Source organism: Lepus europaeus, chromosome 10, assembly GCF_033115175.1.
Source record: "Lepus europaeus isolate LE1 chromosome 10, mLepTim1.pri, whole genome shotgun sequence".
Classification (NCBI taxonomy): Eukaryota; Metazoa; Chordata; class Mammalia; order Lagomorpha; family Leporidae; genus Lepus; species Lepus europaeus.
Window position 1 is genome coordinate 102,315,531 of NC_084836.1, and position 22,272 is coordinate 102,337,802.

Sequence of the window (22,272 nt, forward strand, 5' to 3'; positions counted from 1 at the left end):
CATTTGGGGCGTGAATCAGTGGATGGAAGATCTCTCTATTTGTAAGTCTGCCTTTCAAATAAATAAAATAAATAAATCTTAAAAAAAGCAGGAGCCAGTGCTGTGGCACAGTAGGCTAAGCCTCTGCTGCAGTGCCAGCATCCCATACAGGTGTCAGTCTGTGTCCAGCTGCTCCTCTTTTGACCCAGCTCTCTGCTTACGGCCTGGGAAAGCAGTGGAAGATAGCCCAAGTGCTTGGGCCTCTGCACCTGTGTGGGAGACCTGGAAGAAGCTCCTTGGTCCTGGCTTTGGATCAGCCCAGTTCTGGTTGTTGCAGCAATTTGGGGAGTGAACCAGCAGATGGAAGACCTTTCTCTCTGTATCTCCTCCTCTTTGTAACTCTACCTCTCAAATAAATAAACAAATAAACTTAAAAAAAAAAAAAGCATCATTTAATTTTTTTTTTCCAATTCTGATTACTCTCTGCAGGAAATAGAACACTGGAAATCCAATTTTATCTCAGATAAGCCTAACACAGTGATTAAAAGGTGTATTCATTTTCCTGTGAAAAGGGAAATTTGTAAGGGTCCTCATATAACCAACATTCAATTCTGTCCCAGAAAATGTGAACATCCTTGGGTGTATGTAGAAGACACACTGATTAAACTGTCCATCTGCATCTATTAATAAAGCTGTCTTGTAGATTTGGGTTTGTCTTTCCAGAGCTGGCTGAACAGGCCAGAAGCTTCACTCCTACCACTTACCACAACTTTATTGAAGTCCTGAATTGCAAAATACAAGGCAATAGCAGTGAGTGCATCGGTTATCTGTCAAGAACAAGGGAATACAAAACAGAATCCAATTAGTGCAGAAGTAACAGAATACTAGCGGGGCCTGGAGTTTCAGGATGGTGAGGGACTACCCAGCACCTAACTCTTCCAGTCAGGCTTGAATATATGTCAAATGCGTTGCACACAGTAAATCCTAATGCTATACAAGTGTTTCAGATTGCTATGCTTTCAAACCATAGCCCTGTCATCTCAATTTTGAATGTTCCGATTGCTGAACTCATAAAATCCTCTAGGCCTCTGACCTCAGAAAACAACTTACAGAATCTCTAGGCAGAATGCTTAGGAAATGCAGGATGCCTTTCACACTGGCATCACGAATTAAAGTCAATCATAAAATCTGGGAGTTAAAAAATTCAAGACTACAAATACAATCCAAAAATCAAATTCTAAAAAGAATAAAGAATTAGAACTGTTCAGATGTCAGAGATTATACTTCACACTTCCATAATACAGCCACAATTCCATGAATTCAAATGTAAGTTTTTATGGAGGATGTTTTGCATAGCAGTTAAGACACAGGTTGGGACACCTGCATCCCATATTGGAGTACCTGGGTTTATGTCTGGCTCCACTCCTGATTCTAGCTTCTTGTTAATGTGCACCAGAGGGGAAGTTTTCATCTGGCTCAAGTGGTTGGATCTCTGCCACACACATGGGAAATCCAGACTGAGTTCCCAGCTCTTGGTTTATGCCTGACCCAGCTATAAATATTGTGGACATTTAGGGAGTGAACCAGAGAGCAGGCTATTCATTCTCTCTCTCTTTCTGTATATATGTCTCTGTCTGCATTTAAAAAAAAATTAAGATTTTATATATGGGTATGTGTGTGTGTATATACTTATAGACCGGCACTGTGGAGTAGCAGGTAAAGCTGCCACATCCCAAGTGGGCACCAATTGGACCCAGCTGTTCTATTGTAGATCCAGCTCACTACTAGTGCACCCGGGACAACAGAGGAGGATGTGAGGAGGATGTCCCAAGTCCTTGAGCCCCTGCACCTATGAAGGAGAACCAGAAGCAGCTTCTGGCTCCTGGCTTCTCACCAGCCCAGCTCCAGCCATGGCAGCCATTTGAAGAGTAAACCAGCAAATGGAAGATTTCTGTCTCTCCCTCTCTTTCAAATAAATAAATAAAAATTTTTAAAAAGATATATAATCTGTGTGTTTTTGTTTTCTGAAAAACTTTTATTTTTTTAATTAATTTATTTGAAAGGCAGAGACACAGAGAGACAGAGAGAGAGAGAGAAAGAGAAGGGAAGAGATATTCTATCTGCTGGTTCACTCCCCAAATGGCCACAATAGCCAAGGTTGGGCCAGGTCAAAGCCAGGAGACAGGAACTTCTTCCAGGTCCTCCACGTGGGTGCAGGGGCCCAAGTACTTGGACCATCTTCTGCTGCTCTCCCGGGCACATTAGCAAGGAACTGGATTGTAAGTGGAGCAGATGTGACTTAAATAGGGGCCTATATGGGATGCCAGTGCTGCAGGTAGAGGCTTAACCCTCTACACCACAACGCCAGCCCCCTGAAAAAGTTCCAAGACAGTTTTCTTAAAAATAAGAAAATGTGAAGTGAGAAATAAATACATAACAATTTTATGTGGGAGGTTACTTACCATGAATACCAATTCAGCATAATCAATTAGGAAATGAAAGAGGTATATTATTAACGGAGTCTGCAAGAGAAAAACATATTAAAAAGTTAAATTAACCCTTAGTATACCTTATTATCAGTTTCCAGAGTGGGGGTAAGGGAAAACACTTCTGTCAGCAAAAATCTTTCTTTCCTAGAACACTGATCTATGTTAGTTGACCAGTATACACATGAAGGAGAAAAATTTAATATCACTGGGTCATTTTTGTGCCTCTAGGACTATTTTTCTTTTTTCTTTTTCTTTTTTTTTTTTTTTTTTTGACAGGCAGAGTGGATAGTGAGAGAGAGACAGAGAGAAAGGTCTTCCTTTTTGCCATTGGTTCACCCTCCAATGGCCGCCACGGCCAGCGCATCTCGCTGATCCGAAGCCAGGAGCCAGGTGCTTCTCCTGGTCTCCCATGCGGGTGCAGGGCCCAAGCACTTGGGCCATCCTCCACTGCCTTCCCAGGCCATAGCAGAGAGCTGGCCTGGAAGAGGGGCAACCGGGATAGAGTCCGGCACCCCAACCGGGACTAGAACTTGGTGTGCCGGCGCCGCAAGGCGGAGGATTAGCCTGTTAAGCCACGGCGCCGGCCCTCTAGGACTACTGAATGAAGGGAATAAACAAAATCTGACATATGATGAACATCCGTTTAGGAACTGTTAACACACTAAAGGTAGGAGGTGAATTTTAGTTCTAAGATATGTATAAGAGCTAAGGGAAGTGGGGGAGGGGGCCAGCACTGTGGAGCAGCGGGTTAAAGCCTGGCCTGCAGCGCCAGTATCCTATATGGACACTGGTTTGAGTCCTAGCTGCTCCATTTCTGAGCCAGCTCCCTGCTAATGCACCTCAAAGGCAGTAGAGGATGGCCCAAGTCCTTGGGCCCCTGAACCCAGGTAGGAGACCCAAAAGAAGCTCCTGGCTCCTGGCTTTGGATCAGCTCAGTTCTAGCGTTGTGGCCGTTTGGGGCATGAACCAGCGATGGAAGACCTCTCTACCTCTACCTTTCTAAAATTCTTTCAAATAAACAATATAAATCTTAAAAAAAGGATTATTCCTGTCCCGGTTGCCCCTCTTCCAGGCCAGCTCTCTGCTGTGGCCCGGGAGTGCAGTGGAGGATGGCCCAAGCCCTTGGGCCCTGCACCCCATGGGAGACCAGGATAAACACCTGGCTCCTGCCATCGGATCAGCGCGGTGCGCCGGCCGCAGCGCGCTACCGCGGCGGCCATTGGAGGATGAACCAACGGCAAAAGGAAGACCTTTCTCTCTGTCTCTGTCTCTCACTGTCCACTCTGCCTGTCAAAAAAAAAAAAAAAAAAAAAAGGATTATTTAAAACGTATGGGGGTTGGTGCCTGTGGCACTGGCATCCCATATAGGCACCAGTTCTAGTCCCAGCTGTTCCTCTTCCAATGCAGCTCTCTGCTATGGCTTGGGAAAGCAGTAGAAGACGGCGCAAACGCTTAGGCCTCTGCAACCATGTGGGAGACCTGGCAGAAGCTCCTGACTCCTGGGCTCAGATCAGCCCAGCTCCAGCTGTTGCCACCATGTAGGGAGTGAACCAGCAGATGGAAGACCTTTCTCTCTGTCTCTCCATCTATCTTTAATGCTACCTCACAAATAACAATTCTTTAAAAAAATAAATCTTACAAATTATTTTTAAAAAAAGAGCCAGGGGAACTCCTTAATAGACCAAGATTTCTAATAAAATGAACTGGGAAATGTTTTCTTCTGATCCCTGTGAGTTTGTATAAAATTAATGCTATTTCCTCTTCAAAGATTTGGGAAAAATTCACTCCCTGTGAAGTCATCTCAGCTTGAGTTTTCTTTGAAAGATGCTTCATTACAGATTCAATTTCTCTTACAGACAAAACACTATTCAAATTTGCTATATTTTCCCTGTTGGTTTAGATTTTTTCCAGGAATTTGTCCATCTCAACTAACATGTCAATCTTAATGACACAAAGTAATTCACAATTCTTTATTAAAGAAATCAATTTTCTTGAGTATGACTTTAGCTCCATCACACATGCTTTGATATACTGTTTTTCAATATCATTCAATGGAAAATATATTCTAGCTTCCATGACATTTCTTCTTTAACTGTGACTAGTTTACAATACACAATGTTTAATTTCCAAATATTTGGAAGTTCTCTTTTTGTGTTCTTGAGATATGTTTCTAGCTGAACTCTACTGTGGTCACAGAAAATATAATTCAATTATTTGAAAGGTGTAGGGGAGGAGGTGTTGTGGCACCACAGGTTAAACCGCTACTTGGGATGCCTGCTTCTCATACTGAAGTGCCAGTTCAAGTCCCTCCCACCCTGCACTTCCAATCCGGCTTCCACTAATGTGCCAGGAAGGCAGCAGATGATGGTCCACATATGTGGCTCCCTGCCATCCACATGGGAGACCCAGATGGAGTTCCTGGCTTCTGGCTTGGGCCTAAACTAGCCCTGGCTGTTACTTACCTAGGAAGTGAACTAGTAGATGGAATCTCTCTCTCTTTCTCTCTCTCTCTCTCTCCCTTTCTCTCTCTCGTGCTCTGCCTTTCAATTGGATAAAAATTTTAAAATAAACATTTTAAAATAAATAAAACGTGCTGGCCCAGCATATGGTCAACATGGTTAACTGTTCCACTTGAGAAGAATGTGCATGTACACGTTAACATATTATAGGTACAGCATTCTATATATGACCCAGGCCATGTTTGCTAATGATGTGTTCAAATCTTTTATATCCTTTTTGCTGTTTTTGGCCTGTTTGTTCCATCATTGGCTAAGAGAGATATGCTTGAAATCTCCCATTATGATCACGAATTTGGCTATTTCTTTCTTTAATTATATAATGTTTGCTTTATATATTTTGAAGCTATATAGATAAATGCAGTTCTAAAGAAAATCTTCTGAGAGGTTTTTTTTTTAAAAATAAATTATTATTTGAAAGGCAGAGTAACAGGAAGAGAGGGAGAGACGGAGAGAGAGAGAGACAGAGAGAGAGAGAGAGAGAGAGAGATCTTCAATCTGCTGATTTACTCCCCAAATGACCACAACAGCCAGGCCTGGGTCATGCCAAAGACAGGAGCAGGAATTCTATCTGGGTCTCCTAGCCGGGTGGAAGAGGCCCAAGACCTTGAGCCATCTTCTTTGCCTTCCCAGGGGTATTAGCAGAGAGCAGATCACAAGAGGAGCAGCCAACACTCAAACCAGCACTCATGGGATGCAGCATCACAGAGACTTAACGTGCTGTACCTCAATGCCAGCCCCTCAACATACATTTTAAATCCACAGGACATATTATAGTTTACACAGTCTGTATATATATATGTACCTTTTTTTCACTGTTATTTATTCCTTCTCATATTCCATGATACTGTTGAAGGTCATAATCCTTCTGCCTTTTTCTCTTTTCTATAATGCAGGTCTTCTGGCAACAAATTCTATCAATTTTTACTTGCTTGGAAATGTCTTTACTTTGCCTTCATTTCTGAAAGACATTTCTTCCTAGTATAGAATTCCATGTTGGCAGTCGTTTTCTTTCAGTACTATGTGGATACCTTTCTACTGTCTTCTGGATCCCACCATCTCTGTTAAGAAATTAGTTTCCATTTTACTGTTCTTTAATAATAACTGTCCCCCTTTGGCTGTCTCTAACCTTTGTCTTTTGGTTTCAGCAGTTTTATTACAGTCTATGTTTTTCTTTGAATGTATCCTGTTTGGCTTTATAGAGCCTCTTGAGTCAAAAAACTTTAATAAATTCTGAAAATACTTTTAGTATTTCTTCAAATATCACCGCTACCTTATCATCCCTTCTCCCATTCTGTAATTCCACTAGTAGATATAAGGTACTTTAAAAAGTTTGTGGAAAAATGAAATGAAAAGATAAGTTTAGGAGTGAGTGTGTAGCCTAGCAGTTAAGACATCCCATATGGAAATACCTGGGTTCAATATTCAGCTCTGGCTCCTGCCTCCAGCTTCCTGTTAATGTAGACCCTGGGAGGCAGTGGTGATGGTTCAAGTAATTAGGTACCTGCCACCCACTTTGGAGACCTGGTTTGAGTTCTTGGTTCCTGACTTCTGCCCAATTCAGTTCCAGCAGTTGTGAACATTTGAGGAATGAACCAGCAGATGAAACAGCACACACACATGCATTCTCTCTTTTCTTCCCCACTCCCCAAAATAAGTAAATATAGTCTTTACAGCTTATTTTGGTGCAAAAATTTTAAAAATCCATCAATAGTTTTTTCATAATACACATTTTGTTTGAACTTTTTGAAGATCTCTCATGTTAGATCTTTCTATTGTGTCTCACAGATCTATGAGTTCTCTTCGTGTTTTCTATTCTTTTCTCTCCAAACTTTAGTCTAGGTATTTTTTACAGACCTTATCTTCCAGATAATTAATTTCCTCTTCAGCTCTATGTAATCTGCTGAAAAATGTATCTATTATATTTTTACTATGTTTTCCATTCTAGAGTATTCATGATTCATTTTCATATATTCTATTCTATGGCAAAATTCTCTTACCATTTTAATCATTGATGACACTTATCTTGTCCAAATATGACTAATTCCAATATCTCAACTTGTAAATCTTTTTATTACCTATTTTTAAAATCTTACTGTACTTGGTCATTTTTGATTAAACAATAGAAAAATTACAGCACTCTGGATGAGGCTATTTTCTTCCAGAAAAGATTTCTTTAAACGTTTGATAAGAAACTAGACTCCATCACTTTAATCTAATTAGGGAGTGAGCTAAATGGAAGGCGGGTTCAGTCTTCATGCGAGCAGTCTAAATCTGACCTACCCTCATTCCTCGAGCGAGCGCCGTCCTTCAGAAGCCCCACCAGAATGCCACGTCCTTTAACCAGAGCTTTGTTACTTTGGTTGGGCTCAAGTTTTTACTTGCCCAGTAACCTAAGACTACCAAAAACAGCTCTGCTTACCTCCTTGGCCTCTGAACAGCCAGTTTCTGCTCTGCTTCCTGGCCTCTCAGCTTGTGTCACTTACACACTGATAAATGCTTCAGGAGAACGCAGCTTGGATTGCTGCACTCACTGTTTGCAGTTTCCTCAATGGAACACAGGCCCTGCAAGACCTGGCTACCTCGGTCCTTTGCAATGCACTCAAACAGATGGTTTTTCTGTTCATTCTGCTTTTCTAGTTGTTTTTGGCAGGAGGCTTGGTCTGCTACTACAAGCCATTAATCAATGCACCAGAACCAAAAAGGAAGTACATGACTTGGTTTTAGTGAGTCCATGCTGATGACTGAGAATTTCTCCCCAAATTCCAACTACATGCAAAAATGTGTCCTATGATACTGTAATGGTCATTGACAGCCTTTCTAGTGAGGACAAGTTAGCATGGTAGAAAGAACAAAGGCTTTGAAATCAGACTTGAGTTTATTTATTTAATATAAAAAGTTATTTATCTGAAAGGCAGAGTGACAAAGTGAAGAGGGAGGGAGGAAGGATAGAGGGAGAGAGAAAGAGATCAATCTTCCATCCACTGGGTCACTCCTGAAATGCCCGCATTAGCTCGGTCTGGGCCAGGCTGAAGCCAGCAGCCACAACTCCATCCAGCTCTCCCACATCAGTGGTAGGGGCCCAAGTACTTGGACTACCTTGTGCTACATTCCAGGCACATTAGCATGAAGCTGTATCAGAAGTGGAGTAGCTGGGACTCCATCGGCCACGCCAATATGGGATTCCAGCATACCAAGCAGAGGCTTAATCCACTGCAGCACAATACCAGACCTCCAACTTGGGTTTAAACCCAGGTTTTTGGCTGGCGCTGCGGCTCAATAGGCTAATCTTCCGCCTGCAGCACCGGCACACCAGGTTCTAGTCCCGGTTGGGGCGCCGGTTCTGTCCCAATTGTTCTTCTTCCAGTCCAGCTCTCTGCTGTAGCCCAAGAAGGCAGTGGAGGATGGCCCAAGTGCTTGGGCCCTGCACCCGCATGAGAGACCAAGAAAAGCACCTGGCTCCTGGCTTCAAATCAGCACGGTGCGCTGGCTGCAGCGTGCCGGCCGCAGTGGCCACTGTGGGGTGAACCAACGGAAAAAAGGAAGACCTTTCTCTCTGTCTCTCTCTCTCACTGTCCATTCTGCCTGTCAAAAAAAATTAATTAATTAATTAATTTAATTAAAAAAAAAAAAAAAACCCAGGTCTTGGGGCCAGCGCAGTGGCTCACTAGGCTAATCCTCTGCCTGCGGTGCCAGCATCCCATATAGGCACTGGGTTCTGGTCCTGGTTGCTCCTCTTCCAGTCCAGCTCTCTGCTGTGGCCCGGGAAGGCAGTGGAGGATGGCCCAAGTCCTTGGGCCCCTGCACCCGCATGGTAGACCAGGAGGAAGCACCTGGCTCCTGGCTTCAGATTGGTGCTGTGTGCCAGCCGTGGCGGCTATTTGGGGGGTGAACCAACGGAAGGCCTTTCTCTCTGTCTCTCTAACTTTGTCAAATAAAAATAAAATAAAATAAACCCAGGTTCCACTTGTATGGCTTTGAACAAGCTGTTTTCCCCTCCGAAGTTTAGCTTTCTCAGCTATAAAATGGATTAGTAACTTATTTCACAGGGTTCTTTGAAGGATAAATGAGGTAATTTGTACACACACTTAGCAGAAGGCCTAGTATATACTATACTTCAATATGCTAATTCTGAGATTAACTTTTTTAAAAAATATTTATTTATTTGAAAGTCAGAGTTACACAGAGAGAGAAGGAGAGGCAGAGAGAGAGAGAGAGAGAGAAAGAGGGGTCTTCCATCCGATGGTTCACTCCTCAATTGGCCACAATGGCCGGAGCTGTGCCGATCCAAAGCCTAGATCTAAGAGCTCCTTCCGTGTCTCTCACATGGGTTCAGGAGCCCAAGGACTTAGGCCATTTTTTTTTTTTTTTTTAAGATTTATTTATTTATTTGAGAAAGAGAAGAGAGGCGGGGGGTGGGGGGCGAGGGAGGTGTCTTCCATCCAATGATTCACTCTCCAATTGGCCGTAACAGGGCAGAGCTGCGCCAATCCAAAGCAGGAACCAGGAGCTTCCTCCAGGTCTCCCAGGCAGGTGCAGGGGTCCAAGGACTTGGGGCCATCTTCTACTGCTTTCCCAGGCCATAGCAGAGAGCTGGATTGGAAGTGGAGCTGCCAGGTCTCGAACCGGCGCCCATATGGGATGCCAGGGCATTAACCCACTGCGCCACAGCATTAGGCCATCTTCTATTGCTTTCCCAGGCCACAGCAGAGAGCTGGACCAGAAGTGGAGCAGCCAGGTCTCGAACTGGCGCCCCATGGGATGCTGGCACTGCAGGCGCCAGCTTAACCTGCTACACCGCTGCATGGGCCCCTGAGATTAACTTTTTATATCTCTTTGAAAACAGAGGCATTAACTTTGCGTTTCAAAGTTCTGAAAAGATTACAACTATCTATTAGTGGATTCTGGGTTCCACTTACTCTTTTTTTTTTTTTTGAGGTTTTTATTTAATGAATAAAAATTTCATATGTACAGCTTTTCAGAATATACTGTTTCTTCCCCCCATTCCCGCCCTCCCACCCCCACTCCCATCCACCTCCTACTCCCTCTCCCATTCCATTTTTCATTAAAATTCGTTTTTAATTCACCTTATATACAGAAGACCAACTCTATACTAAGTAGAAATTTCCACTGTTTGCACCCACATAGACACACAAAGTATAAAGTACTGTGAAGACAGGTTTTACCATTAATTCTCATAGTATACCTCATTAAGGACTGAGGTCCAACATAGGGATAAACTGCACAGTGACTCCTGTTGTTGATTTAACAATTAACACTATTTTTTTTTTTAAGATTTATTATTTACTTGAAAGTCAGAGTTACATAGAGAGAAGGAGAGGCAGAGAGAAACAGGCAGAGAGCCCCAGATGGCTGCAACAGCTGGAGTTGAGCCGATCTGAAGCCAGGAGATTCCTCTGGGTATCCTATGTGGGTGCGTGGGCCCAAGGACTTGGGCCATCTTGCACTGCAGTAGAAGATGGCCCAAGTCCTTGGGCCCCTGCACCCATGTGGGAGACCAGGAAGAAACTACCGGCTACTGGCTTTGGATGGGCACAGCTCTGGCCATTGTGGCCAAATGGGGAGTGAACCAGTGGATGGAAGACCTCTCTCTGCCTCTCCTTCTCTGTGTAATTCTTTCAAGAAGATAAAGAAATCTTAGAATAATAATAATAATTGTCTTTATACTATATCTCTTTGAGTGACCCTTCTCAGTTGAGTAGGGAACGAACACACTCATAATTTTACTATCAGTACTGGGTATAATACAGAAAATCACCTTTTTCGAAAGCAGTCAAAATCTAATATGTGGTTGCTAAATTCACTTTGTATCTTATACAGAATTTTCCTCTCTACTTTCACATACTCTGACCTTTCCCTAGGAATTGGATAATAAAATCTGAAGAAGATGGCCAGCGCCGTGGGTCACTAGGCTAATCCTCCGCCTGCGGCGCTGGCACCCCGGGTTCTAGTCCCGGTAGGGGGGCCGGATTCTGTCCCGGTTGCTCCTCTTCCAGTCCAGCTCTCTGCTGTGGCCTGGGAAGGCAGTGGAGGATGGCCCAAGTGCTTGGGCCCTGCACCCGCATGGGAGACCAGGAGAAGCACCTGGTTCCTGGCTTCGGATCAGTGCAATGCGCTGGTTGTAGCAGCCATTTGGGGGGTGAACCAACAGAAGGAAGACCTTTCTGTCTCTCTCACTAACTCTGCCTGTCCAAAAAAAAAAAAAATCTGAAGATTAAGAAAGAAATGATGCAAAGTCGTGATAAACTTTCTCACTGTGGTGCAGTGAGTTAGGCTGCCACTTGCAACACTGACATCCTATATCAGAGCACCAGTTTAAGTCCTCGCTGCTCTGTTTCCAATCCAGCTTCCTGCTAATGCCCCAGGAAGGCATTAGTCCAAGTACTTGGGGCCCTGCCACCTATGTGGAAGACCCAGATGAAATTCCTGGCTGGTGTCTTGGGCCTGGTCTAGACCTAGATACTGCAGCCATTTGGAGAGTGCACCAGTGTACAGAAGATCTCTTTCTGTCACTCTGCATTTCAATTAAAAACTAATCTTTTTTTAAAAAGTGTTTTCATTTGGCATGACATAATTGTGTTTCTTTATATTTTATTACTTAGAAAAACTACATTAAAACATAACTTCATTGATATTCTAGTGCCAAGTCACCATCATCCTGCTTACACTACTCCAACAGCACCTTTGTAATTTTCTCTATCTCAACTCTTGCCCTAGAGTCAACTTCTCTCGGTATTTGCAGCAGTATTAAACATCAAATATAAAGATAATCACATGTCTCCTAGTGTTTCTTTTTAAAGTTTTTTTTTTTTTTAAAGGTTTATCTGTTTGAGAAGCAGAGTCACAGACAGAGAGAGGGAGAGACGGAGCGATAAGTCTTCCATCTGCTAATTCACTCCACATATGGCTGCAATGGCCGGAGCTGGGCCAATCTGAAGCCAGAAGCTTCTTCCAGGTCTCTAACACAGGAGCAGGGGCCCAAGCACCTCGGCCATCCTACACTGCTTTCCCAAGCCACCAGCAAGGAGCTGGACCAAAAGTAGAGCAGCTGGGACTGGAACCAGTGCTCAAATGGGATGCCAATGCTGCAGGCAGAGGCCTAAACCCACCATGCCACAGCACAGGCCCGTCTCCTGGTTTAAAAATCTCCAGCGTCAAGGCTGGCACTGTGGCTTAATGAGCTAAGCCTCATCAGTAAAAGATGGCCCAAGTGCTTGGGCCCCTGTACCTACCCGGGAAACCCAGAAGAAGCTCCTGGGTTCTGGCTTCAGATTGGCCCAGCTTCAGCCCTGGTGGCCATTTGGGGATTAAACCAGCAGATGGAAGAGCTTTCTCTCTGTCTCTCCTTCTCTCTGTAACTCTGCCTCTCAAATAAATAAAATCTTAAAAAAAAAAAATTATCTAGTGTCTTTCCGTCATACTACTAACTATAGTTATATAAAGTCCTATATAATCTGGTTTCTAACTTCTTAATTCATCTCTATTTTTTGTTTATTTTCATTTTATTTGAAAGGCAGAAAGAGAGACAGACAGAGACATGTTCCATTCACTGATTCGCTCCCCAAATGCTAACAGCCAGGGCTGGGCCAGGCCAAAGCCAGGAACCCAGAATTCAATCAAGGTCTCCCATGTGTGTGACAGAGACCCAGGTATTCAAGTCAACCTGGCTGTCTCCGAAGGTGCACATTAGTAGGGAGCTGGGTCAGAAGTGGAGTAGCTGGAACTCAAACAATGCACTCCAATATGGGATGTGAGTATCCCAAGTAGCAAATTAACCACTGTGGCAAACGCTCAACCAAATTCACCTCTAGGCCGGCGCCGTGGCTTAAGCGGCGCCGGCACACCGGGTTCTAGTCCCAGTCAGGGCACTGATCCTGTCCCGGTTGCCCCTCTTCCAGGCCAGCTCTCTGCTGTGGCCAGGGAGTGCAGTGGAGGATGGCCCAAGTCCTTGGGCCCTGCACCCCATGGGAGACCAGGAGAAGCACCTGGCTCCTGCCATCAGCTCAGCGCGGTGCGCCGGCCGCAGCGCGCTACCGCGGCGGCCATTGGAGGGTGAACCAATGGCAAAAAGGAAGACCTTTCTCTCTGTCTCCCTCTACTGTCCACTCTGCCTGTCAAAAATAAAAATAAAAAATAAAAAAAAACAAAAAAAACCCAAAAAAAAAACAAATTCACCTCTAATATTGTTTTCTTTGCTGATTCTGCCTTCGCCACACTGGCAATCTTTCTGTAACTCCCAAACACCAAATTCATTCCCAAATCAGGGCCCTCTTATGGCTTGTATGTTTTGTTTAGATCTCTTAACCAAATTTCACTTTCTCAGAACATATTCCCTGAACATAATACTGTATCTAAAAAGCCACACACACACAACTAGTATTATTTATCTTGTTAACCCAGCTTTATTTTTCTCAATTTACTTATCAGTAACTGAAATCACGTTTTTAGAAGATTTATTTATTTATTTATTTGAAAGGCAGAGTTACAGACAGAGAGGGAAAGAGAGAAAGATCTTCCATCCACTGGCCCACTCCCCAAATGGCCACAACAGCCAGAGCCAGGCAGATCCGAAGCCAGGAACCAGGAGCCTCTCCGGGGTCTACATGCAGGCACAGGGCTCATGCACTTAGGCCATCCTCAACGGTCTTCCCAGGTCATAGCACAGAGTTGGATCAGAACAGGAGCAGCCAGGACTACAACTGGCGCCCATATGGGATGCTGGTGGCTTAGGTGGAGGCCTACCCTGTTAAGTCCAGTACTTTTTCATTAGTTCAATTGTGGTCAGAGAATTTACCTTGTAAGACTCAAGTCTTTTTAACCTTATTGAACCTTGTTTTATGGGCCAGAATAATGTTCTATCTTGAAAACATTCTGTGGCCATTTGAAAAAGAGTATGTGTTTTTCTCTTGTTGAAAGAAATAAAGGGGCCAGCGTTGTGGTGCAGTGCCCTGACTTGCAACACCAGCATCCCATATGAGCACCGCTTCGAATCTCAGTTGCTCCACTTCCAATCCAGCACATTGCTAATGTGCCTGGGAAAGCAGCAGAAGACAGCCTGAGTGCTTGGGCCCCTGCCACCTATACAGGAGACCCAGATGGAGTTCCAGGCTCCTAGCATCAGCCTGATCCAGCACTGGTCATTGCAGCCATTTGGGGAATGAACTAGCAGATGAAGAATATCTTTCTCTCTCCCTCTCTTCCCCCATCATAACTTTGCCTTTCAAATCTTAAAAAAAAAAAAAAAAGTCAAGTTGGTTGATAATGTTCAAGTCTTCGAAAACCTTGGTGATTTTCTGTCAACTTATTCTATCAGTCATTAAAATAGCAATATTGAAATCTCTAATCATGATTGCAAATTTAACTATTTCATTATAGTTATATCAATCTGGACTTCATGTTGTCGAAGCTCTATGATTAGGTATACAAATATCATTTTACTATGATGTCCTCTTGATGAACTAACCCCTTCATCATCGTGAAGTGAACATCTTGGGGTAGGAGTTGTGATACAGCAGGTTAAGTCACTGCTTGGGATACCCGCATCCCATTTGGGAGTGCCCGTTTGAGTTCTGGCTACTCCACTTCCTATCCAGCTCCCTGCTAGTGCACCTGGGAAGAAGCAGACGATGGCTCAAATAACTGATTCTGTACCACCCAGATGGGAGACCACAGTGGAATTTCTGGCTTCAGCCTGACCCAATCTTGGTTGTTGCAGGCATCTGGGGAGTGAACCAGCGAATGGAAGATCTCTCTCTTTGTCTCTCCTTCTATATCACTCTACCTTACAAATAAATAAATCTTTTAAAAGTTTATTTTATTTATTTGAAAGAGTTACAGAGAATGGTAGAGAGAGATGGAGAGAGGGTCTTCCATCCACTGGTTCACTCCCCAAATGGCCACATTGAACCAAACCAAAGCCAGGACCTTCTTCTGGGTCTCCACATGGGTGCAGGGGCCCAAGCACTTGGGCTATCCTCGGCTGCTTTCCCTGGTGCATCAGAAGGGAGCTGGGTCAGAAATGGAGCAGCCGGGAGTCAAACTAGTGCCTAAATGGGATGCCGATGCTGCAGGCCAGGGCTTCAACCTGATGTGCTACAGCACCAGCCCCATAAATAAACAAATCTTAAAACACATGAACTTCAGGGCCAGTGTTCTGACAAACCGGGTTAAGCCGCTTCCTGTCTGGGTGCTGGTTCGAGTCTCAGTTGTTCAACTTCCTATCCAGCTCCCTGCTAATGGCCTGGGAAAGCAGCAGAAGACGGCCCAAGAGTTTGGGCCTCTGCATCCATGTGGGAGACCCAGAAAAAGCTCCTGGCTCCTAGCTTCAGATTGGTCCAGCTCCGGCCACTTCAGCCATTTGAGGAGTGAACCAGCATATGGAAGATCTGTCTATCCTTTCTCTCTCTGTAACTCTTTCAAATAAATAAACAAATCTTTTTTTAAAAAATGAAATTCTTTAACCCTGATAACATTTTTGGCTTTGATATTTGTTTCTTTACTTACTTATTGTCTGTCTCAGAAATATAAACATAAGGCAAGAGATTACATATTGTTTTGTACCTTTAGTACCTAGCAAAGTAACTGGCACTTGGTATACTTAACAAATAGAATGCAAATACAGATTAAAAGATCAGCATTAGGAATCAGGGAAGCTAGTACCTGTTTTGAGGAGAGTATATCATAATGAGTAAAACAAATACAGAGGCAATTTCAAGAGTATGATAAAAGCCATGAAAATAAAAAGCCTAAGACTCTTTGCAAGATATAGGAGGGAATCTAACCTAGTCTAAAGTGATGAGGATGGCTTTCTAGAGAAGGTAAATCCTGAGCTAATATCTGAATAATAAAGTCAACAATAGAGGGAAGAGGGGCCAGTACTGTGGCACAGTGGGTTAAAGCCACAGTCTGCAGTGCCAGCATCCCATATGGGCGCCAGTTCAAGTTCCGGCTGCTCAACTTCCAATCCAGCTCACTGCTAACTTGCCTGAGAAAGCAGCAGAGGATGGCCAAGGTCTTTAGGCCTCTGCACCCATGCAGGAGACCAGAAAGAAGCTCCTGGTTTTGACCTGACACCAGTCACTATGGCCATTTAGGGAGTGAGTTAGCAGATGGAAGATCTCTCTCTGTCTCTCCCTCTCTTTAACGCTGCCTTTTAAATAAATAAATAAATAAATGTTAAAAAAAAGAAGAAGAAGAAGGAGGAGGAGGAGGAGGAAGAATGGCCCTCCATAAAGAGAACATAGCGTGAGCAGACATTTGGGTAATAGAGAATATAGTATTAGCATAATGAGAGGAAGTCAGAACTCTCAGGGAGTTCTCACTATGTCTAGAAGACACAGTACCCTGTGGTTAGTGGACATGCCTTTGACATGCCTACATACATCTGTTCCCTATAATTGAAATATGTGCTTACTAAGAGTCTCTTAAGTTGTTCCTGTTTCTGCCAATAGTTCTTTTTGTCGTGGTTTGATTAGATTTTTTTTTTTTTTTTACAGAGTTATAGACAGAGAGAGAGAGAGAGAGAGAAAGGTCTTCCTTCCATTGGTTCACTCCCCTAATGGCTGCTATGGCCGGCGCTGCGCCGATCCGAAGCCAGGAGCCGGGTGCTTCCTCCTGGTCTCCCATGCAAGTGCAGGGACCCAAGCAGTTGGGCCATCTTCTGCTGCCCTCCTGGGCCACAGCAGAGAGCTGGACTGGAAGAGGAGCAACCAGTACTAGTACCCAGTGCCCCAACCGGGACTAGAACCTGAGGTGCTGGCGCCGCAGGCAGAGGATTAGCCAAGTGAGCCACGGCACTGGCCTTCATTAGATCTTAATATAAAGATAATAAAATACAAATGCAAAAGACAGCTGTTATTTCTATGAGGCCCAAGTTGAATGCTTTTGAAGGACTCGATAGAAAAAAAAATTGTTCTCCAAGTATTATAAGGCAGATAAGTAATTATAAAAATTAGAATGTAAGTGGCTAGTGTTGTGGTGCAGTGGGTTAAGCTGCTGCCTATAATGCCCACACCTGGTTCAAGCCAGCTGCTCTGCTTTCAATCCAGCTCCCTGCTAATGTGCCTGGGCAAGTAACAGTGGGTGATGCCCACATGGGAGACCCAGATGGAGTTCAAGGCTCTTGGCTTCTGCCTGGCCTAACGCTGGCCACTGCAGCCATTTAGGAAGTGAACCAGGGGATGGAAGGTCCCTGACTGTATCTCCCTCTCTCTCTGTAACTCTGCCTTTCAAATAAACTATCTTTTTTAAAAAATCAGGCAATAAGGAGCTGGCACTGTGGTGCAATGGGTTGAAGCCCCAGCCTGCAGTGCCAGCATCCCATATGGGCACCAGTTTGAGTACAGGCTGCTCCACTTTCCATCCAGCTCTCTGCTGTGGCCTGGGAAAACAATAGGAGGATGGCCCAATGCTTGGGTCCCTGCACCAATGTGGGAGACCCAGAAGAAGCTCCTGGCTTCTGGCTTTGGATCAGCTCAGTTCTGGCTGTTGTGACCATTTGGGGAGTGAACGAGCGGATGGAAGACCCCTCTCTCTCTGTAACTCTTTCAAATAAAATAAAATAAATCTTTAAAAAATAAATTAGGAGGTAAACTGTCAAATAAGAAGACTTCTACTGTAAAATGATACAGCCAATAAAAATAGAAAGAGAAAAGGAAAGAAAGGTGGTTGGTATATTGAAAAGGACCTGCAGGGCTTTTTTTCTTTTTCTTTTCTTTTCTTTTTTTTTTTTTTGACAGAGTTATAGACAGTGAAAGAGAGAGAGAGAGAGAGAGAGAGAGAGAGAGAGAGAGGTCTTCCTTCCTTTGGTTCACTCCCCAAATGGCCGCTACAGCCGGCACTGCACCAATCCGAGGCCAGGAGCCAGGTACTTCCTCCTAGTCTCCTAGGCAGGTGCAGGGGCCCAAGCACTTGGGCCATCCTCCACTGCCCTCCCAGGCCACAGCAGAGAGCTGGACTAGAAGAGGAGCAACCGGGACTAGAACCTGGCACCTATATGGGATGCCGGCGCCGCAAGCAGAGGATTAACCAAGTGAGCCACGGCGCCAGCCCCTGCAGGGCTTTCTTTTTAGATCGGTGCAGCTCTGCCTGTTGTAGCCATCTGGGGAGTGAACCAGCGCAATGGAAGACCTCTCTCTGTCTCTACCTCTCTTTGTAACTCTGTCTGTCAAATAAAAATAAAATAAATCTTTAAAAAAAAAAGAGATTATGGTGAGGGGCCAGTATTGTGGCATGGCAGGTTAAGCCACTGCCTGCAATACCAGCATCCACATGGGCGCAGGTTTAAGTCCCAGCTGCTCCACTTCCAATCCAGCTCCCTGCTAATGCACCTGGGAAAGCAGCAGAGAATGGCCCAAGTGTTTGGGCCCCTTTGGGAGATCTGGAAGAAGCTCCTGGCTGCTGACTTCATCCTGGCCCAGCCCTAACTGTTGCAGCCATTTGGGGAGTGAACTAGTAGACAGATCTTTCTCTTGCTGTATCTCTGTCTCTCATGTAACTCTGCCTCTCAAATAAAAAAAATCTTAAAATATAATAAAGGTGGGGCCGGCGCTGTGGCGCAGTGGGTTAACGCCCAGGTCTGAAGCACTGGCATCCCATATGGGTGCCAGTTCTAGTCCCAGCTGCTCCTCTTTTTTTTTTTTTTTTTGACAGGCAGAGTGGACAGTGAGAGAGACAGAGAGAAAGGTCTTCCTTTTGCCTTTGGTTCACCCTCCAATGGCCACTGCGCTGCGGTCGGCACACCACGCTGATCCGAAGCCAGGAGCCAGGTGCTTCTCCTAGTCTCCCATGGGGTGCAGGGCCCAAGCACTTGGGCCATCCTCCACTGCACTCCCGGGCCACAGCAGAAAGCTGGCCTGGAAGAGGGGCAACCGGGACAGAATCCGGCGCCCCAACCGGGACTAGAACCTGGTGTGCCGGCGCCGCAGACAGAGGATTAGCCTATTGAGCCGCGGCACCAGCCATGCTGCTCCTCTTCTGATTCAGCTCTCTGCTATGGCCTGGGAAAGCAGTAAAGGACAGCCCAAGTCCTTGGGCCCCTGCACCCACGTGGGAGATCCGGAAGAAGCTCCTGGCTCCTGGCTTCAGATCAGTGCAGCTCCAGCCGTTGCGGCCAAATGGGGAGTGAACCATCGGATGGAAGACCTCTCTCTCTTTGCCTCTCTTCTCTCTGTGAAATTGACTAAATTGAATAAATAAATAAAATCTTAAAAAAAAATAATAGAAATGATAATGAACTAAGAGGTTTTTTTTGTTTTGTTTTGTTTTGTTGGTTTTGGTTTTCTTTTTATTACTTTTTTTTTTTTGGCATTTTTTTTTTTAATTTCACGGATAGAGTTAGACAGTGAGAGAGAGAGACAGAGAGAAAGGTCTTCCTTCTGTTGGTTCACTCCCCTAATGGCCGCTACAGCTGGCGCTGCACTGATCCAAAGCCAGGAGCCAGGTGCTTCCTCCTAGTCTCCCATGCAGGTGCAGGGGCCCAAGCACTTGGGCCATCCTCCACTGCCCTCCCAGGCCACAGCAGAGAGCTGGACTGGAAGAGGAGCAACCAGGACTAGAGCCTGGTGCCCATATGCGATGCCGCAGGCGGAGGATTAACCAAGTGAGCCACGGCGCTGGCCCCAATTATTATTATTATTAAGAACTAATTTTATGGGGCCAGCACTGTGGTGTAGGCTAAGCCCCCACCTGCAATGCCAGAATCCCATATGGGTGCCAGATCACGTCTTGGCTGCTCCTCTTCCGATCCACCTCTCTGCTTATGGCCTGGGAAGGCAGTGGAAGATGTCGCAAGTCCTTGGGCCTCTGCACCCACATGGGAGACCTGGAAGAAGCTCCTGGATTCGGGTCAGCTCAGCTCCAGCTATTAACGTCTGCTGGGCGAGACAACCAGTGGATGGAAGATCGATCTCTCTCGATCTCTCTCTCTCCAACTCTACCTCTCAAATAAATAAATAAAATCATTTTAAAAAAGAATTAATTTTATAGATTAAGTAAATTTTCATAGATTTCTACGGAACCAACACCGCTGTCACAATTTCCATGGGAAACCATGTTCCAAAGAACTGATTACAGCCAACAAACATATAATCTATTTATGGATTGGGAACTATTTACAACTTGCCATTAAAAATGGTAACTTCTGCAGAGGCCTCATCTGTTCCCCACCCCCATCTACAATCTTAATCTGGATCATTTCCACTGCAATTGTGAAACCTCTGACATGCAGCACATCTAAAAAAGGACTGTTTCTAAATATAATTTTCAAAAGTGGATATTTTTAAATGTTTGTACAAAACAGCAGTTAGGCTTTGGTATCTGAGCCTGTAAACTACTCTTAATATCTGGAAAACAGAAAAAGAACACTTACTTCATGAAAGACTGCTCCGGAATATGGAGACACTCCCAAGTCCAACAGTGCAAGGCCTTCAACCACTGAAAAGTAAAATATTTAAAATCACTCAGACTTCAAAGACATAAATAGATGGTCATAAACTGAACTATGAGACACACCCAGGACCAAGAAGAAGCCCAGAATTTAACAGACCCCTTTTACAGCAACCCCAGCAAGTGGCTCTAAGTCTTGACTGGAGCGTTTCCAAGGATGAGGAACTCTCGTCCATATAGAACATCCCTTTACCCTGAAGGACAGTGGTCACTGTAAGAACCACATGGAGGCCAGCGCCGCGGCTCAACAGGCTAATCCTCCGCCTTGCAGCGCCGGCACACCAGGTTCTAGTCCCAGTCGGGGCGCAGGATTCTGTCCCGGTTGCTCCTCTTCCAGGCCAGCTCTCTGCTGTGGCCAGGGAGTGCAGTGGAGGATGGCCCAAGTCCTTGGGCCCTGCACCCCATGGGAGACCAGGAGAAGCACCTGGCTCCTAGCTTCGGATCAGCGCAGTGCACTGGCCGCAGCGCACCAGCCGCGGCGGCCATTGGAGGGTGAACCAACGGCAAAAGGAAGACCTTTCTCTCTGTCTCTCTCTCTCACTGTCCACTCTGCCTGTCAAAAAAAAAAAAAAAAAAAAAAGAACCACATGGATATAGTTACACTTTACCCTTCCTTCCATCCCCTTCTAACTTCCACCCACTCAAAAGTGATTAATTATGTATATTCAGCTCCCACTGCAAAAAAAAATAATAATAAAACAAAGTAGAAGCTGGCAAGAAATGCTAGCCATAGAATGTGGAAATGAGCAGTCAGTCTCATATGCTGTCTGTTTTAATGACATTTGTATAACTTTTCTACAGGGAAATATACACTTTATTTATTTTTAAAGATTTATTTATTTATTTGGAAGTCAGAGTTACAGAGAGAGAGGAGAGGCAGAGAGAGAGAGGTCTTCCATCCAATGGTTCACTCCCCAGTTGGCCGCAACGGCCAGAGATGCGCTGATCCAAAGAGGAGCCAGGAACCAGGAGCTTCCTCCTGGTCTCCCATGCAGGTGCAGGGGCCCAAGAACTTGGGCCATCCTACACTGCTCTCCCAGGCCATAGCAGAGAGCTGGATCGGAAGTGGAGCAGCCGGGTCTCGAACCAGCACCCACATGAGATGCTGGTGCTTCAGGCCAGGACGTCAATCCGCTGTGCCACAGTGCCGGCCCCACGGAAATATGCACTTTAAATAAATTTTTGTATTACCATATATTTCAAGTGTGTTTATTGTGCAAATACCGAGTACTGAGAATGATTTTTTAAAGATTCATTTATTAATTTACTTATTTGAAAGGCAGAATGACAGACTAGAGAGATATCTTCCCTTCCACTTTGCATATGGCCCTAAATACTGGAGTTTGTGGACTCAAAAGGCAGCTGATGTCAACAGCCTCGGGTGATCACTGACGTCATAAATAAGAGTGCTAATCGTTAAATCAACAACAGGAATCACTGTGCACTTACTCCCCAAGAAGGATCTCTGTCCTTAATGAGTTGTACTATGAGAATAAACTGTAAAACTTGTTTTCAAACAGAACTATACATTCTGTGTCTGTGTGACTTTGTGTGTGTGTGTGTGTGTGCGCAAATTGTTGAAATCTTTACTTAGTATAGAGTTGGTCTTCTACACATAAAGTTAATTAAAAATGAATCTTAATGAAGAATGGGATGGGAGAGGGAGTAGGAGATGGGACAAGAGTGGGGTGGGAAGGCGAGTATGGGGGAAGAACCACTATATTCCTAAAGCTGTATCTATGACATTTACATCCATTAAATAAAAGCTTTCTTAAAAAAAAAAAAAAAAAAAAGAGGTATCTTCCCTCCAGTGGTTCACTTCT

At 44.7% G+C, this 22,272-nt stretch overlaps 1 protein-coding gene across 1 annotated transcript in view; it reads right to left on the reverse strand.

Moving 5' to 3' along the window:
* Window positions 1-22,272, reverse strand: part of PIGU (phosphatidylinositol glycan anchor biosynthesis class U) — a 120,026-nt gene that overhangs the window by 86,968 nt on the left and 10,786 nt on the right. The window contains exons 2-4 of the mRNA XM_062204063.1: window positions 20,373-20,437; window positions 2,442-2,501; window positions 744-806 (exon numbers count right to left, since the gene is read on the reverse strand). Of these exons, the coding sequence (XP_062060047.1) occupies window positions 744-806; window positions 2,442-2,501; window positions 20,373-20,437 (188 nt within the window). The remainder of the gene's footprint in view (window positions 1-743; window positions 807-2,441; window positions 2,502-20,372; window positions 20,438-22,272) is intronic.